Genomic DNA, 19,833 nt, shown 5'->3' on the forward strand with positions numbered 1-19,833 from the left:
CAAAAGAGACAAAGAAGGCCATTACATGATGGTAAAGGGACCAATGCAACAAGAAGAGCTAACTATCCTAAATATATATGCACCCAATACAGGAGCACCCAGATTCATAAAGCAAGTTCTTAGAGACCTACAAAGAGACTTAGACTCCCACACAATAATACTGGGAGAATTTAACAACCCACTGTCAATATTAGACAGATCGATGAGACAGAAAATTAACAAGGATATTCAGAACTTGAACCCAGCTCTGCACCAAGTGGACCCCAAATCAACAGAATATACATTCTCCTCAGCAACTCATCGCACTTATTCTAAAATTGACCACATAATTGGAAGTAAAACACTCCCTAGCAAATGCAAAAGAACAGAAATTATAACAAACACTCTCTCAGACCACAGTGCAATCAAATTAGAACTCAGGATTAAGAAACTCACTCAAAACCACACGACTACATGGAAACTGAACAACCTGCTCCTGAATGACTACTGTGTAAATAATGAAATGAAGGCAAAATAAAGATGTTCTTTGAAACCAGTGAGAACAAAGACACAACATACCAGAATCTCTGGGACACATTTAAAGCGGTGTTTAGAGAGAAATTTATAGCACTAAATGCCCACAAGAGAAAGCAGGAAAGATCTAAAACCAACACCCTAACATCACAATTAAAAGAACTAGAGAAGCAAGAGCAAACAAATTCAAAAGCTAGCAGAAGGCGAGAAATAACTAAGATCAGAGCAGAACTGAAGGAGATAAAGACACAAAAAACCCTTCAAAACATCAATGAATCCAGGAGCTGGTTTTTTGAAAAGATCAACAAAAAAGATAAACCACTAACCAGACTAATAAAGAAGAAAAGAGAGAAGAATCAAATAGATGCAATAAAAAATTATAAAAGGGATATCACCACCAATCCCACAGAAATACAAACTACCATCAGAGAATACTATGAACACCTCTACATAAATAAACTAGAAAATCTAAAAGAAATGGATAAATTCCTGGACACATACAACCTCCCAAGTCTAAACCATGAAGAAGTCAAATTCCTGAATAGACCAATAACAAGTTCTGAAATTGAGGCAGTAATTAATAGCCTACCAACCAAAAAAAACCCGGGACCAGATGGATTCACAGCTGAATTCTACCAGAGGCACAAAAAGAAGCTGGTACCATTCCTTCTGTAACTATTCCAAACAATAGAAAAAGAGGGAATCCTCCCTAAATCATGTTATGAGGCCAGCATCATCCTGATACCAAGACCTGGCAGAGACACAACAAAATACTCATAGAAGAGGATGTGGAGAAATAGGAACACTTTTACACTGTTGGTGGGACTGTAAACTAGTTCAACCATTGTGGAAGTCAGTGTGGCAATTCCTCAGGGATCTCGAACTAGAAATACCATTTGACCCAGCCATCCCATTACTGGGTATATACCCAAAGGACTATAAATCATGCTGCTATAAAGACACATGCACACGTATGTTTATTGCGGCACTATTCACAATAGCAAAGAGTTGGAACCAACCCAAATGTCCAACAACGATAGACTGGATTAAGAAAATGTGGCACATATACACCATGGAATACTATGCAGCCATAAAAAATGATGAGTTCGTGTCCTTTGTAGGGATATGGATGAAACTGGAAAACATCATTCTCAGTAAACTATCGCAAGGACAAAAAACCAAACACCGCATGTTCTCACTCATAGGTGGGAATTGAACAATGAGAACTCATGGACACAGGAAGGGGAACATCACACTCCGGGGACTGTTGCGGGGTGGGGGGAGGGGGGAGGGACAGCATTAGGAGATACACCTAATGCTAAATGACGAGTTAATGGGTGCAGGAAATCAACATGGCACATGGATACATATGTAACAAACCTGCACATTGTGCACATGTACCCTAAAACCCTAAAGTATAATAAAATAAATAAATAAATAAAAAATAAAAAAAATAAAAAAAAAGAAAAAAAAGAAAATTTCAGGCCAGTATCCCTGATGAACATTAATGCAAAAACCCTCAATAAAATACTGGCAAACTGAATCCAGCAGCACTAAACTCCTTGCCTCTCATGAATGATGAAACAGGAGTGTCAAATGCATTTATTTTTTATTTTGTAAAAGTCTCTAAACAGTTTACACCAAAGACTATCAGTGTTCTCCATACTATTAGGAGTAGAGTCCTTAGCATTTTTGGGTCGAATTATATTAAGTAGCTAACGCCAGAAACCCCCAAAACAACGAAAGAACTTCATCCTTAATATTCTGTTCCTCTAGAACCACTCCTGGTACAAAAATCTGTATTAAGGTTCTCTAGAGAGTAAAAACTAATAGGAGATATAGACATATATGAAATTGCTATGATATTATATAACATATATAGTATATAATACAATTTTAATATATATTATATTTATGTGAGTTTATTAAGTATTAACTTATATGATCACAGGGTCCCGCAATAGGCTGCCTGCTGCCTGCAAGCTTGAGAAGCAAGGAGAGCCAGTACGAGTCTCAAAACTGAAGACCCTGGAGTCCGATGTTTGAGAGCAGGAAGCTTCCAGCATGCAAGAAAGATGTAGGCTGGGAGGCTAGGCCAGTCTCTCCTTTTCAAGTTTTTCTGCCTGCTTTATATTCACTGGCGGCTGATTAGATGGTGTCCCAATTAAGAGTGGGTCTGCCTTTCCCAGTCCACTGACTCAAAATCTCCTTTGGCAACACCCTCACAGACACATCCATGACCAATACTTTGTATCATTGAATCCAATCAAGTTGACAGCATTTTTTTTTTTTTTGAGATGGAGTCTCGCTCTGTCACCCAGGCTGGAGTGCAGTGGCACCATCTCAGCTCACTGCAAGCTCCACCTCCGGGGTTCACGCCATTCTCCTGCCTCAGCCTCCTGAGTAGCTGGTACTACAGGCACCCGCCACCACGCCCAGCTAATTTTTTTTTTTTTTTGTATTTTTAGTAGAGACAGGGTTTCACCATGTTAGCCAGGATGGACTCGATCTCCTGACCTCGTGGTCCGCCCACCTCAGCCTCCCAAAGTGCTGAGATTACAGGAGTGAGCCACCGCTCCCGGCCTAAGTTGATAGTATTAGCCATCACACCCTGGTTCTCAATTTTTACCTCCTTGCTTCCACATAAGGAATCCCAGAGAGAGAACTGCCTAGCAGTGACCTGAGCCAGGTCCTCACACCTCTTCTTGTCCATCCCCACAGTGTATAAAGTGTGCTCACCCACCTATAAGATACCTGTATGTCTTTGTAAGTTGGCCCCACATGCAAACAACACACATGAGAACAGCAAACCACAACCACATTGAAGGTACCAAATGAAAAGGTGGGTATTTGAGTCCTTTGCCAAAGCAGGTGCCACTTAGGAGATAAAATAAATAGATTTTCTCCATCTTTTTCTGGAGAGGAAAGCAGTTACCCTGTGGCATCCGCAGCAGGTTGGATGCAGTGTTGTATGAATTCTGGAAAAGCTGGGCAGAGAAGCAGAATAAATAACCTCAGGATATGTGAGATAGAGCAGGAAACTGATGGGCTGATCCTCACTGTGGGTTTCTAGAGACAGTTTACTGAACTTGATAGTTTACTCAGCAGAAAGTCCTTTCTTCCTATAAAGTGCATTGCAATGATGTGGATAATAAAACCTTTTGTGCTATTTGTCATTGGCCTCCATTAATCCCATTAGTTCTGATACTTTATGTACACCTAGCCGTACATAGCATCTTCCCTGAACAGCCTCTGGCTGTAAGTCAGCCACCCTTTGGCACTAAGGCATAAATTTGCAGAATTTTTTCCTATTCCACGATGATCTAATATCTGGTTATTGCCCATTAAGCCTCCTGTGGTTGTTCTCAGATGTATTTATTGAGCTAATTAAGCCTCATTTATTATATTGTAGGCAACAAACTTTCCAGCTATTAACTCTTCAGTGGGTCAGATAAATGGCCTCCAACTGAATGAAAAATTAAGACCAAGACTCTAGATTATCATCATGGGAAGCCAGATAAGGCTGATTTTTCCTTAGGTCCAGATTTACTTTTTCCTCTGTATCCTCCTACTGCTAACGTGGAGGCCTGTGTATTTCCCAACCCACAACCACATGGCAGCTGGCTCCTTGTGAGTCTGCAGTGGAAGGTATTGCTGGGAGATTGGAAGCTGGGAGGAGGCAGGAGTCATGTTTCTCTGCTTCTGACATGGCCTCTTGCAGCAATTGTGGCAGCAGAACCTGCAGAACCCAGCAGCCCAGCAGGGCCATGTGCAGTGTGAAGGCTGTCATTCCTGCTTAGGCGGATCAGTTCCAGAAAGAGCAGTGGTTGTTCTAAGTCACCCAGGATGGTTCCTCTAAGCAATTTGGAGTCTCATCTGGTTCCCAGTCTAGCCACTTGGAGTCCCTTGTCTATAATAGACCAGGACTCTGGGGGCAACAGTGATGGGTTTCTCAGGGGTCTTCAAGAAGTTCTGGGTGTGGGTTACCTTATGCCTGAAAGATTTGAGGCATAGTTTGTCACCATGCTCAAGTTTGCTAAAGGCCCTTCTCTGGGAATGCCACACAGAGAAGCCAAGAAGAATCTGAACAGCAGGACTTGCTGGATTTTCCCACTCCGTCTATTCGCATGAGATTATTCCCTTTTTGTCCAATCACATTTCTACACAGCTGTTACTGTCTATTAAATCTAAGCTTTAAAATGAATAGTTTTCCCTTGGTTCTTTGTGACTTCATTTCTGAAGCTTTCCATGTCAAGTAAAACTTTGATTAAATGAACTCGTTATGCTTTAAAAAAACAAAAACCAAAGGGGAAAAAAAATCCTTTTCTCGAGAATGTTCATTTTGTCGGCAATTTCAGAAGCTCTTATGTCTGTCACCTACCATGCACAGGGTCCCCTTTCCACTGCATGGGTCTGACATGCTCGTACATAGGCTCATCCACCAGTGCAAACCTGGTTTTGGATGTGGGATGTTCCCCATGCGGCATGAGTATCCTGGAGTGGCCCCTTCCCTTACAGCCTGTTGCCTCTCAAGAATGTATATGGCCCCCTCACCAAATGGTTCAGGCCCTTCTCTATACAGATTTATATTTTCTGCTACCATGTGCCCAACTTCTAGTTCTTAGCTCTGAATCTCTTCTCCCTTTTCCTCTCTTTCAGGACCTTAAACCAAAGAGGGTGGCCTGTGGTTTTGGAAGTTGTTGGGCGTAAGGCTTCATTGCGACTTTTGCAGGTCACAGTTATTTTACTGCCTTCATACGCCATTTATCCACAAAAAAAAAATAAACTTTGTATTTTACAACTACATTGGTAAAATAGAGTATATATTTCTGGCTAGATTCATTGATATATATTCATCACTGTTATATGCACTTTAGGAAATGATTCTTTAAAATTATTTCATTTTTATGGTCCCTTACAGATATTGTGGGCCTGGATCCCTGCACCTGCCTTGCCTGAGAAAAGAGTCAGCCCTAGTGGAGCTGAGTTGTCCTGAGAAATAGACAGGGTCTTCTTGGGTGAGTGGATGGCCCCAGAAAGAAGAGGGTCAGGCTGAAGCAAGAGCAGAAGAGGTGGCAATAGCCTACCCCTGGTGCCAGGAACGCTGGGGACAGGACATAAAGGAGACCCCAGATTCCATTTAAACATCCCCTGCTGTGCTGGGTCCCTGCATGGCACTCTCACTCCCCTCAACCCTCATTGCCTTTGCAGCTCACTGTGGGGCAGGGGAGAATGGACCCCATTCCTACTGCAGAGACACGACTCAGGGAAACTCAGTAATTTAAGGAGGGTGCTATGAAACTCAGTAATTATATTTTTATATGCCTAAAATAATATAATATTATAAATGATACTTAATGCAACATTTAAAGAAATTGAATCTGAGGCCAACATCCATAATGAACAAAAATCATAAGTTAAAAGCCAGACACCATCCACCCTGCTTTGTAGGTCTCCCCTCCCTGGCTGGCTCTTGTCTGGACCCTGCACACCTGGGGGAGGCCCAGGGACAGTGCAGAGGAGCCTGGCATGGCCAGCAGGGCTCAGCACACACAAGAGGACTGGAATGAAAGCAGGCCCTCTGAACAGGACTCCACCTCAGAACCTAGAGCCTGAGAACCCCAGAGAGAGTCACATGGGGAAGTGGTGGGATGGAGGTAGGAAACAGTCTTCAGAGAGAGGACCAATGCTTGGGCAAGAGTTGAAGAGAAAGCAAGTGCTTCGCAGAAGCCTCGGTCCCTCACCCAGCACTTGCAAGGCCTGTCTATGGCCTGTCTGTGTCTGCCTCCCACAGGCAGCCTGACTGTGAGGTCCGGAAAGCCTCCCTTTCCTGAAACAACAAAAGGAACTTTATGATTTGCAGTTAGTTTATTGAAATGAGAATGAATTTGAGGTTTCAGCAGTTTCCCTGAAATTTCCACAAAAAAGGTCCAAAGGAAAAAGAAAACAAGAAAAATGGCAGTTTCTAGCTGTAGGCAGCAGTTTTCTGGCCATCTTCTCTCTCGTCTTGTCTGAGCCAAAGGTCTTGCATAAAGTTAGAAGGCCTTACACCAAGGGCTGTCGTATATTATTTTCTGGGAAACAAAAGCAAATAGACAATTTAGATTTGTAAATCACTCTTAGAAAGTGAAATATTAAGATACAGAAACTTTTCTTCATGTTGTTTTCCTGCATTTGTCCATGAACATCTAACACTCAGGAAAATTTGCACTGGAAGCAAAACAAGAATTTTCTTTTCATTTATTCTGTCATCCAGGAGACACCTTTATATTTTGTTAGTTTGTTTTTTGTTGTTGGGTTTTTTGTTTGTTTGTTTTGTTTTGTTTTTTGAGACAAAGATTTCCTCTGCTTCCGAGGCTGCAGTGCAGTGGCACGATCTCGGCTTACTGCAACCTCCGCCTCCAGGTTCAAGCCATTCTCCTGCCTCAGCCTCCCAAGTAGCTGAGATTACAGGTGGCTGCCACCATGCCCAGCTAATTTTTGTATTTTTAGTAGAGATGGGTTTTCACCATGTTAGCCAGGCTGGTCTTGAACTACTGACCTCAGGTGATCCACCCGCCTCAGCCTCCCAGAGTGCTGGGATTACAGTTATGAGGCACCGTGCAAGGCCCAGGAGACACTTATTCCTACAGGGGTGCTAACTGGGGTCAGGGTTTTAGGATCTTTTCCCTGACAGGATCCTCTTAATATTTTCTTCTCCAAAACTCCTATTCTTTGAAATAGTTTATCCAATAAATATGTGACGTGCACTATTTGATGAAGACCTGCCAGTTTAAACTGATTCTGAGACCGCTCTTTCAACACAGAATCGTTAAAAACCTCAGCTCAAATATATGAATGTGATGGTTTGGAGTTGCTGTGTGGCCTTACAAGTGAGAAATATTGTAACAGCCTGAGGCACTCCACCACTACCTTGATATAGATTTAAAAATATTGGAGCTAGGTATGATTAGTCTGCTCCAGATTTTTAAAGAAGAAATGATTCTACAAATGTTTGGTAGGTCTTTACATTTTCTACCATAAAATCTTTCAAATGGAATTTTGAAATATTATGTAAATGTTAAAAATAGAATCTGTAGGTAGCATATTTTTTAAAACAGGCAGAAATACTTGTTGTTATAACCATTGAGTTTTATTTTAAAGAATTCCGGCACTCATGCTGTTTTGCATCCATGACCTGCACTTCTCATTTCCTGAGGTGCTTAATTAAATGGTGCATGATTCCCAGTCATGTATGCTGGCAAATCTGGGCACGAGTTCTAAATTCTTTATATTAGAATCTGTAGAATTTGCACAAATGGTATTTTCTGGACTGTGTAAAATAATTTTGAGAACATTTGTATTATTTATTATTGTGAAAGGGAAAAATTGCATTGTTGGTTGCTCCTAGTAGTGACTGGTTCTTTGAGAATCAGATACTTCCTCTTGATAGAAAATGTCCAGCCTCGCCAACATGGTGAAACCCCATCTCTACCAAAAAATACAAAACTTGCCTGGTGTGGTGGCGGGCACCTGTAATTCCAGCTACTCAGGAGACTGTGGCAGGAGAATCCCTTGAAGCTGGGAGGCGGAGGTTGCAGTGAGCCGAGATCGAACCACTGCACTCCAGCCTAGGTGACAGAGTGAGACCCTGTCTCACAAAAATTAAAGAAAGAAGGAAAAGTGTTTGTGTGTGTGTGTATGTGTGTGTCTGTGTGTGTGTGTGTGTGTGCCTGTTAGTCTGTGTGTATGTGTTTCTTTTTGTGTGTCTATGTGCATGCGTCTGTGTGTTTCTATGTACGTGTGCATCTGTGTCTCTGATTCTATGTGTGTGTGTGTGTTTCTGTGTGTTTGTGTCTATGTGTGTGTGTCTGTGTGTTTCTATGTGTGTGTGAGAGAGAGAGAATGGACTGGGGAGCTGATGATTTGCTCTGCCTTTTCTGGAGCTTGCTTTTTTTTTTTTTTTTTTTGCCTTTTCCATTTATCACTCCCTGAAGACTCTCAAAGTGAAGTGTCAAAGCACCGTAAGGACAAAATTAAATTAAATGATGTACAAAGAAAGCTTGTTCACCAGATGCTTAACACTCCTTGTGGCACATTTAGAGCCTGTTTGTTTCTGGACAGTGATTTTAAAGGGCACATAAGAAAAAAATGAAATTACCATCATTAAATCAAAATTCTGCAGAGTTTCATTGGACTGGTTGAGGAAACACTGTTTGAATTCACCTACAGCCTCTTGATCAGCATCACTGTCTAGGAACTCTTGCAAATATTGCTGGTATTCTGATAAAGACACTTCAGGATCGATGGTCTTTTCAACCACATCATCCAGCAGTTGGCAGCCAGAACCAGAACCTGAGAAAAAGGCACAAGAACATGGGCCATCCCCAGAGGGGTGAACTCATTTTGGGCATGAGCTGTGAGGCTGGTCATCTTCTTACCTCCCAGGAGAGACCAAGGTTCAGAAAGATTATGGTGCAGCATGCCAAGTTCTCTTCTAGGAGCATAAACTCAGTCTGTGCAAATTCTCCCAACCTCTGTAGCTCAGATCAGCCCAACCCTGTGCATCCTTGGTGAAGAGGACCCTTGGGAAATGAGGTGCTCTGACTGGGGACACACACCAAACACTGCTTGAGCTTCTTTGGTTCAGAATCGTGCAATGCTTCCCTTTTATCATTCCCAGCATCAAGTAGGGGTTCAATGACTTCAGATGAATGGGTCTAGGATATTGTCCATTAGTTCCATTAACTCTACTGCAATAAAAAGGAGCCTGAAACAGAACTTCTTGCTCATGATAGAATCTGAGGTGGCCCCCACTTTCGGGGAGTGGAAAGTGCTCAGGACTCGGATTCCTGTGAGCTTCTTGTGCTCTGGGCTCTGCTGTTTTCTATTTAGTTGACTGTGAGCTTGTTAGCTATTAACCCATTTGCACCTACTTTGGCAACAAATGAGGCAGAGTATGCAGGGTAAGCTTTGTGAATTGCACAAGGCAAGCCACTGACGGGACCTATCAGTGCTGATTCCAGCTGTCTGGGCTTTTTCCTCCCACTGGATGTTCAGTGCTGGAAGAAGACTTCAGGGGGTGTGAATTCTCCTCCCCAGTCTGCCTTGAGCCTGAAGGAACTGGGATGGAAAAGGCATCCCAGAATGACTCCTCTGAGAACACAGAGTGAGGCCCACAGAATGCAAGATGCTGGATTACACTCTGCAGCCTGCGACTTCTGTTTTAAGAGGTTTGCTGTTTCTTTACACATTCAAGGACACCCATCATTGTTGCATTGATTGTGGGAGCATATGTCATGGGGCCTTCGTTCATGTCTCTCTCTTGCAACACTGAAATAGCTCATTTCAATATTCGGTCTTGAGACTCATCCTGGTTTCTATGGTCACTGTGATCATGGTGGGACCCTGAGTGCCATGACACACAACGTGAGGCTCCAGTGCAGGGGACAGCTCATGAAGGCACTGCCTGCTTGATTGTCAGGATCTAAAGGGAACCCTAAGGCCTGTCACACCCAGACCCTTTGTACTGAGGCTGACCTGTCCTGGGAACTGGGGTCTGGGAGTTCTTTTACAGGGGCCTGGGTGACAAGCCCTAACTCTGAGGCAGCCCTCTCTACCCAGAACTCACCTGCATAGCAGAGCAGCGGGAGGGCCGCCAGCATGAGGACTATCAATAGCTTCATGGCGTGGCAGCTGCTGTCGGTGTTCAGTCGTGTGTGGCAGGGATCAAGGAAGCTGCTGTGGAGGTGAGAACCCAGCCCTGCTCTATTTATTCCCCAGGTAGGCACCTAAGTCCCTTCCAGGAATGAAGCAATATGTTAACCTGGCATGGGACCAGGACACAATAGTGTACACCAAGGGGAACCCAGCCAGCCTGTGCTCTGTTTGTAAAAACCAAGAAGGCAGTGATTTTTGGACCCCTGACAATTTGAGGACTGCAATAACAACACATGGCTCCAGGTAAATTGGATGTGACAGTGTTCTCCAAAATATAAAGCAAAGCCCAGCAGTGTGGCCTTGTACTCTCATCACTGTTGTGATTATAATTGTGTCTTCTCTATTCCTTCCTGCCTTGAGCTTCCTGCCGCCTGAACTCTTTCTTCTTCTGCTTCTCTTCACCTCTTCTTCTTCTCCTCCTATTCTTCAAGGTGCAGACAGCTTCATATCCTGTATGTCTGTCTGTCCTGGAACTATTATAGTTGGAGTAAGTGCGATACCTGTATCTCCCTCTGGGAGGTAGTCCTTCCTCACCCAGAGCCATTCCTTTTCCATTAAAGGTGTTTCAAGTTTAAAGGGAAATATATTAATATCTAATCTCTGAGATTTTTATTGTTTTTTTTTTTAAGTTCCAGAGCACATGTGCAGTATGTGCCACTTTGTTACATAGGTAAACGTGTGCCATGGTCGTTTGCTGCACCTATCAACCCATCACCTAGGTATTAACCCAAGCATGCATCAGCTCTTTTCCTTAATACTGTCCCTTCCTGCTCTCCCACAACAGGCCCCAGTAAGTGTTGTGTCCCTCCATGTGTCCATGTATTCTCATTGTTAAGCTTCCACTTATAAGTGAGAATATGCGATACTTGCTTTTCTGTTCCTGTGTTAGTTACTGAGGATAATGTCTTCCAGCTTCATCCATGTCCCTGCAAAAGACATGATCTCCTTCCTTTTTATAAATGCATAGCATTCCATGATGCATATATACCACATTTTCTTTATCCAGTCTATCATTGCTGGGAATTTGGATTGATTCCATGTCTTTGCTATCGTGAATAGTGCTGCAATGAACATACACATGCATGTATCTTTGTATCAGAATAATTTAGATTCCTTTGGGTATATACCTAGTAATGAGTTTGCTGGGGCAAATGTTATCTCCAGTTCCAGATCTCTGAGAACTCACCACACTGTCTTTCACAATGGTTGAACTAATTTATATTCCCACCAACAGTGTAAAAGCATTCCTACTTCCCCGCAACCTCACCAGCATCTGTTGTTTCTTAACTTTTTAATAATCGCCATTCTTACTGGTGTGAGATGATATATCGTTGTGGTTTTGATTTGCATTTCTCTAGTGATCAGTGATGTTGAGAGCTATTTTTCATGTATTTCTTGGCCACTGAAAGTTTCAATGTTTTAAAAATAAGAAATTAACCCAAGTTGACAAATTCACTGTAGTAGAAGTCTATGAATTAATGTTTGTTTATCTCTTTGGTAGCTTTTTTTTTTTTTTGAGACATAGTCTTGCTCTGTCACCCAGGCTAGGGTGCAGTGGCACAGTCTCGGCTCACTGCAACCTCTGCCTCCTGGGTTCAAGAGATTCTCCTGCCTCGGTCTCCCAAGTAGCTGGGATTACAGGCACCCGCCACTGCGCCTGACTAATTTTTGTATTTTTAGTAGAGACGGGGTTTCACCATCTTGGCCAAGCTGGTCTTGAACTCCTGACCTCGTGATCCACCTGCCTCAGCCTCCCAAAGTGTTGGGATTACAGGCATGAGCCACTGCACCGAGCCTATTTGGTAGCTTTTTAAGTTTTCCCTCCCACTGATTGAAAGGATGCTGTGAGTTAATGGAGTAACTGACTTCCTGGGCAGGCAGTGCTGGGCAGTGGGCAATGATGGGATTTAGGCTCATGCAGATGTGAGCTTAGATCTTGGAGGCCATATGTAGTCATGCCATGTCTCTGGACAAGTTACATGCTCGTTTCTCTAGGATTTTTTTTCTCTCTTCTGTGAAATGGGTATAAGTGATACCATGCTACAATTTGGAGTGATGATGGATACTCTATGCCAAGTTTTTATAACATGGTGTAGCATAAGAGAATTCTGAATAAATGGCAGTTTTCATCTATGTACACATCTATTGTTGACCACATAACCCATGGGCTTCTCCGATGAGCTGGGCCAGACAAATTTCATTGTAGACAAAGATTCAATCAAGTCCTTGCTTTCATGTAATTTTCTTTCCCAGAAGAAAGGCCAAACATAACCCTACAAATGAATCAGAGATATCAGGAAGTGAGAATTGCTGCAAAGAACAGCAGAATATCCATAATGGCAGAATGCTGTCATGGACTGGAGGATGAGGGGCAGTGTCCTGTAAGCAGCCCCAGGCACCCTGGAGAAGCAGGTGTTCTTTCAGGGAGACTTAAATGAATGGACAGTGACATACAGAAACACATCTGAGGAAGAGTGTTCCAGGATGGGAACAGCAAGTACAGAGACCTGAGGGCAGAGGGTACTTGGTAAGGTCAGGGAAAGTAGGGAACGTGTACCTTTTGTGGACAAGAGGGCTTAACATGAAAGAAACCAACCTTAGTTTATTTAGGGATAATATAAAGGCAAAAGATACCAGAAACACAAAGCTGGTTCAAATTTAACAGGAACAAATGAGACAGCCAGAATGATGAGTCCCTTCTTAATTACTCATGAATGCATTATTTGCTGTCTGGATTACTTGTGACATATTTTTGCCATCATTCAGCCAGAGCCTCAGATGACAAGAACAAACATAATTTTGTGAGGACAGAAAGTAGAAGAGTTGTGTACTTACCTGTGTAAACAGTTGGCCATGGCTGGCATCCTTCCTTCCCAGGGGAAGTAAAGAACTTTGATCAGGAAATGAGGCACTGTCTTTTCAGCTGAGACTTATTGGGTGTCTGCCTAATGCCACAGTCCCTATGGCCCTGCTCTGTCACCTCTTGGGCCAGGGGTGACAGGTGCAGGTGCCCACACTAAAAAGCTTGTGTTTTCTTTAACCTCCATCAGGACATCTGAAGGGCATTATTCTCTCATGAGTCAAATAACAGTAACTCAAGCCTAAAAAGACTCACTGGCAATGCAGCCTTCCCAGGAAGAACTAGGAGAGCCCCAGAGCTCAGCATACTCGTGTTGCTGGTGCAGTTTTTTCTCTTCACAAAGGGTCTTTGCTTAAGTCTCTTAACGAAGTTCACAAACTGGAGAATTCTAGTGTCCTTCAGTGTTGTGCTTGGTTTCACTAATATTTATTCATCACCTGCTGTGGCAAGCACACTACAAAGATAAACTACTTACAAGTTCTATCTGGAGTGAGCTGGTGTCTCTAGAAAGAATGAAAGAAATAGTGAGGTTTAGGAGAGAGTCAGTGGAGCCAAGATGGCCGAATAGGAACAGCTCCAGTCTACAGCTCCCAGCGTGAGCGATGCAGAAGATGGGTGATTTCTGCATTTCCAACTGAAGTACCGGGTTCATCTCACTGGGGAGTGTTGGACAGTGGGTGCAGGACAGTGGGTGCAGTGCACCAAGCGTGAGCTGAAGCAGGGCGAGGCATCACCTCACCTGGAAAACAAAAGGAGGCAGGGAATTCCCTTTCCTAGTCAAAGAAAGGGGTGACAGATGGCACCTGGAAAATCGGGTCACTCTGACCCTAATACTGTGCTTTTCCAATGGTCTTAGCAAAGGGCACACCAGGAGATTACATCCCACACCTGGCTTGGAGGGTCCTATGCCCATGGAGCCTCGTTCATTGCTAGCACAGCAGTCTGAGATCAAACTGCAAGGCAGCAGCGAGGCTGGGGGATGGGCACCCACCGTTGCTGAGGCTTGAGTAGGTAAACAAAGCAGCCAGGAAGCTCGAACTGGGTGGAGCCCACCACAGCTCAAGGAGGCCTGCCTGCCTCTGTAGACTCCACCTCTGGGGGCAGGGCATAGCCAAACAAAAGGCAGCAGAAACCTCTGCAGACTTAAATGTCCCTGTCTGACAGCTTTGAAGAGAGTAGTGGTTCTCCCAGCATGGAGTTTGAGATCTGAGAATGGACAGACTGCCTCCTCAATGGGTCCCTGACCCCCGAGTAGCCTAACTGGGAGGCACCCCCCAGTAGGGGCAGTCTGACACCTCACACGGCAGGGTACTCTTCTGAGACAAAACTTCCAGAGGAATGATCAGGCAGCAACATTTGCTGTTCACCAATATCCGCTGTTCTGCAGCCTCTGCTGCTGATACCCAGGCAAACAGGGTCTGGAGTGGACCTCCAGCAAACTCCAACAGACCTACAGCTGAGGGTCCTGACCGTTAGAAGGAAAACTAACAAACAGAAAGGACATCCACACCAAAACCCCATCTGTATGTCACCAATATCAAAGACCAAAGGTAGATAAAACCACAAAGATAGGGAAAAAACAGAGCAGAAAAACTGGAAACTCTAAAAATCAGAGCGCCTCTCCTCCTCCAAAGGAACGCAGCTCCTCACCAGCAATGGAACAAAGCTGGATGGAGAATGACTTTGACGAGTTGAGAGAAGATGGCTTCAGATGATCAAACTACTCTGAGCTAAAGAAGGAAGTTCAAACCCATGACAAAGAAGTTAAAAGCCTCGAAAAAAGTTAGACGAATGGCTAACTAGAATAACCAATGCAGAGAAGTCCTCAAAGGACCTGATGGAGCTGAAAACCACAGCACGAGAATTACATGACGAATGCACAAGCCTCAGTAACCAATTCAATCAACTGGAAGAAAGGTTATCAGTGATGGAAGATCAAATGAATGAAATGAAGCAAGAAGAGACGTTTAGAGAAAAAAGAATAAAAAGAAACGAACAAAGCCTCCAAGAAATATGGGACTATGTGAAAAGACCAAATCTATGTCTGATTGGTGTACCTGAAAGTGATGGAGAGAATGGAACCAAGTAGGAAAACACTCTGCAGGATATTATCCGGGAGAACTTCTCCAATCTAGCAAGGCAGACCAACATTCCAATTCAGGAAATACAGAGAACACCACAAAGATACACCTCGAGAAGAGCAACTCCAAGACACATATTTGTCAGATTCACCAAAGTTGAAATGAAGGAAAAAATGTTAAGGGCAGCCAGAGAGAAACGTCGGGTTACCCACAAGGGGAAGCCCATCAGACTAATAGCTGATCTCTTGACAGAAACTCTACAAGCCAGAAGAGAGTGAGGGCCAATATTCAACATTCTTAAAGAAAAGAATTTTCAACCCAGAATTTCATATCCAGCCAAACTAAGCTTCATAAGTGAAGGAGAAATAAAATCCTTTACAGACAAGCAAATGCTGAGAGATTTTGTCACCACCAGGCCTGCCCTAAAAGAGCTCCTGAAGGAAGCACTAAACATGGAAGGGAACAACCAGTACCAGCCACTGCAAAAACATGCCAAATTATAAAGAGCATCGAGGCTAGGAAGCAACTGCATCAACTAACGAGCAAAATAACCAGCTAACATCATAATGATAGGATCAAATTCACACATAACAATATTAACCTTCAATGTAAATGGGCTAAATGCTCCAATTAAAAGACACAGACTGGCAAATTGGATAGAGTCAAGACCCATCAGTGCGCTGTATTCAGGAAACCCATCTCACGTGCAGAGACACAAATAGGCTCAAAATAAAGGGATACAGGAATATCTACCAAGCAAATGGAAAACAAAAAAAGGCAGAGGTTGCAATCCTAGTCTCTGATAAAACAGACTTTAAACCAACAAAGATCAAAAGAGACAAAGAAGGCCATTACATAATGGTAAAGGGATCAATTCAACAAGAAGAGCTAACTATCCTGAATATATATGCACCCAACACAGGAGCACCCAGATTCATAAAACAAGTCCTTAGAGACCTACAAAAAGAGACTTAGACTCCCACACAATAATACTGGGAGACTTTTAACACCCCACTGTCAACATTAGACAGATGAACGAGACAGAAAGTTAACAAGGATATCCAGGAACCGAACTCAGCTCTGCACCAAGCGGACCTAATAGACATCTACAGAACTCTCCACCCCAAATCAATAGAATAGACATTCTTTTCAGCACCACACCACACCTATTCCAAAACTGACCACATAGTTGGAAGCAAAGCACTCCTCAGCAAATGTAACAGAATAGAAATTATAACAAACTGTCTCTCAGACCACAGTGCAATCAAACTAGAACTCAGGATTAAGAAACTCACTCAAAACCGCTCAACTACATGGAAACTGAACAACCTGCTCCTGAATGACTACTGGGTACACAACGAAATGAAGGCAGAAATAAAGATGTTCTTTGAAACCAACAAGAACAAAGACACAACATACCAGAATCTCTGGGACACAGTCAAAGCAGTGTGTAGAGGGAAATTTATAGCATTAAATGCCCACAAGAGAAACAGGAAAGATCTAAAATTGACACCCTAACATCACAATTAAAAGAACTAGACAAGCAAGAGCAAACACATTCAAAAGCTAGCAGAAGGCAAGAAATAACTAAGATCAGAGCAGAACTGGAAATAGAGACACAAAAAGCCCTTCAAAAAATCAATGAATCCAGGAGTTGGTTTTTTGAAAAGAACAACAAAATTGATACACCGCTAGCAAGACTAATAAAGAAGAAAAGAGAGAAGAATCAAATAGATGCAATAAAAAATGATAAAGGAGATATCACCACCGATCCCACAGAAATACAATCTACCATCAGAGAATACTATAAACACCTCTACGCAAATAAACTAGAAAATCCAGAAGAAATGGATAAATTCCTCAACACATACACCCTCCCAAGACTAAACCAGGAAGAAGTTGAATCTCTGAATAGACCAAAAACAGGCTCTGAAATTGAGGCAATAATTAATAGCTTACCAACCAAAAAAAGTCCAGGACCAGATGAATTCACAGCCGAATTCTACCAGAGGTAAAAGGAGGAGCTGGTACCATTCCTTCTGAAACTATTCCAATCACTGGAAGCATTCCCTTTGAAAACTGGCACAAGACCAGGATGCCCTCTCTCACCACTTGTATTCAACATAGTGTTGGAACTTCTAGCCAGGACAATCAGGCAGGAGAAGGAAATAAAGGGTATTCAATTAGGAAAAGAGGAAGTCAAATTGTCCCTGTTTGCAGATGACATGATTGTATGTCTAGAAAACCCCATCGTCTCAGCCCAAAATCTCATTAAGCTGATACGCAATTTCAGCAAAGTCTCAGGATACAAAATCAATGTGCAAAAATCACAAGCATTCTTATACACCGATAACAGAGAAACAGAGAGCCAAATCAGAAGTGAACTCCCATTCACAATTGCTTCAAAGAGAATAAAATACCTAGGAATCCAACTTACAAGGGATGTGAAGGACCTCTTCAAGGAGAACTACAAACCACTGCTCAATCAATTAAAAGAGGATACAAACAAATGGAAGAACATTCCATGCTCATGGGTTGGAAGAATCAATATTGTGAAAATGGCCATACTGCCCAAGGTAATTTATAGATTCAATGCCATCCCCATCAAGCTACCAATGACTTTCTTCACAGAATTGGAAAAAACTACTTTAAAGTTCATGTGGAACCAAAAAAAAGCCCACATTGCCAAGTCAATCTTAAGCCAAAAGAACAAAGCTGGAGGCATCATGCTACCTGACTTCAAACTATACTACAAGGCTACAGTAACCAAAACAGCATGGTACTGGTACCAAAACAGACATATAGACCAATGGAACAGAACAGAGCCCTCAGAAATAATAGCGCATATCTACAACTATCTGATCTTTGACAAACCTGACAAAAACAAGAAATGGAGAAAGGATTCTCTATTTAATAAATGGTGCTGGGAAAACTGACTAGCCATATGTAGAAAGCTGAAACTGGATCCCTTCCTTACACCTTATACATAAATTAATTCAAGATGGATTAAAGACTCACATGTTAGACCTAAAACCATAAAAACCCTCGAAGAAAACCTAGGCAATACCATTCAGGACATAGGCATGGGCAAGGACTTCATGTCTAAAACACCAAAAGCAATGGCAACAAAAGCCAAAATTGACAAATGGGATCTCATTAAACTAAAGAGCTTCTGCACAGCAAAAGAAACCACCATCAGAGTGAACAGGCAACCTACAGAATGGGAGAAAAATTTTGCAATCTACTCATCTGACAAAGGGCTAATATCCAGAATCTACAATGAACTCAAACAAATTTACAAGAAAAAAACAACCCCATCAACAAGTGGGCGAAGGATATGAACAGACACTTCTCAAAAGAAGACATTTATGCAGCCAAAAGACATTTGAAAAAATGCTCATCATCACTGGCCATCAGAGAAATGCAAATCAAAACCACAATGAGATACCATCCCGCACCAGTTAGAATGGCCATCATTAAAAAGTCAGGAAACAACAGGTGCTGGAGAGGATGTGGAGAAATAGGAACACTTTTACACTGTTGGTGGGACTGTAAACTAGTTCAACCATTGTGGAAGTCAGTGAGGCGATTCCTCAGGGATCTACAACTAGAATTACCATTTGACCCAGCTGTCCCATTACTGGGTATATACCCAAGGGTTTATAAATCATGCTGCTCTAAAGACACATGCACAGGTATGATTATTGCGGCACTATTCACAATAGCAAACACTTGGAACCAACCCAAATGTCCAACAATGACAGACTGGATTAAGAAAATGTGGCACATATATGCCATGGAATACTATGCAGGCATAAAAATGATGAGTTCATGTCATTTGTAGGGACATGGATGAAGCTGGAAGCCATCATTCTCAGCAAACTATCGCAAGGACAAAAAAACAAGTACCGCATGCTCTCACTCATAGGAGGGAATTGAACAATGAGAATACATGGACACAGGAAGGGAAACATCACACACTGGGGCCTGTTGTGGGGTGGGAGGAGAGGGGAGTGATAGCATTAGGAGATATACCTAATGCTAAATGACGAGTTAATGGGTGCAGCACACCAACATGGCACATGTATGCATATGTAACTAACCTGCACATTGTGCACATGTACCCTAAAACTTAAAGCATAATAAAAATAAAAATAAAATGTGGCACATATATGCCATGGAATACTATGCAGCCATACAAAAGGATGAGTTCATGTCCTTTGTAGGGACATGGATGAAGCTGGAAACCATCATCTGAGCAAACTATCACAAGGACAGAAAACCAAACACCACATGTTCTCACTCACAGGTGGGAATTGAACAATGAGAACACTTGGACACAGGATAGGGAACATCACACACCAGGGCCTGTCATGGGGTGTGGGGAGGGGGGAAGGATAGCATTAGGAGATATACCTAATGTAAATGACGAGTTAATGGGTGCAGCACACCAACATGGCACAGGTATACATACATAACCTGCACATTGTGCACATGTACCCTAGAACTTAAAGTATAATAAATAGATAAATAGATAAATAAATAAATAAGCGATGACTAAATCAAAACTTCGGATTCAGAATATTGAGCTTGTCATAATGTGTAAGATGGATCATGGGGAGAAGACGCTGGAGAAAAAGTGCCTAGGCAGAGACTGATAATATCTGTCCAGAGGGCAAA

The 19,833-nt window shown here is 42.6% G+C and overlaps 1 protein-coding gene across 1 annotated transcript; it reads right to left on the reverse strand.

Annotated features, from left to right (window-relative positions):
• Positions 1-6,530: 6,530 nt before the first annotated feature.
• Positions 6,531-10,178, reverse strand: LOC100602513 (mammaglobin-B-like). The gene is made up of 3 exons (XM_003282289.3): positions 10,124-10,178; positions 8,654-8,847; positions 6,531-6,587 (listed from the first exon to the last, which is right to left on the reverse strand). The coding sequence occupies exons 1-3, from the start codon at positions 10,176-10,178 to the stop codon at positions 6,549-6,551; spliced, it is 288 nt and encodes a 95-aa protein (XP_003282337.3). The 3' UTR covers positions 6,531-6,548.
• Positions 10,179-19,833: the final 9,655 nt, after the last annotated feature.

This window comes from Nomascus leucogenys, chromosome 4, assembly GCF_006542625.1.
Source record: "Nomascus leucogenys isolate Asia chromosome 4, Asia_NLE_v1, whole genome shotgun sequence".
Lineage (NCBI taxonomy): Eukaryota > Metazoa > Chordata > Mammalia > Primates > Hylobatidae > Nomascus > Nomascus leucogenys.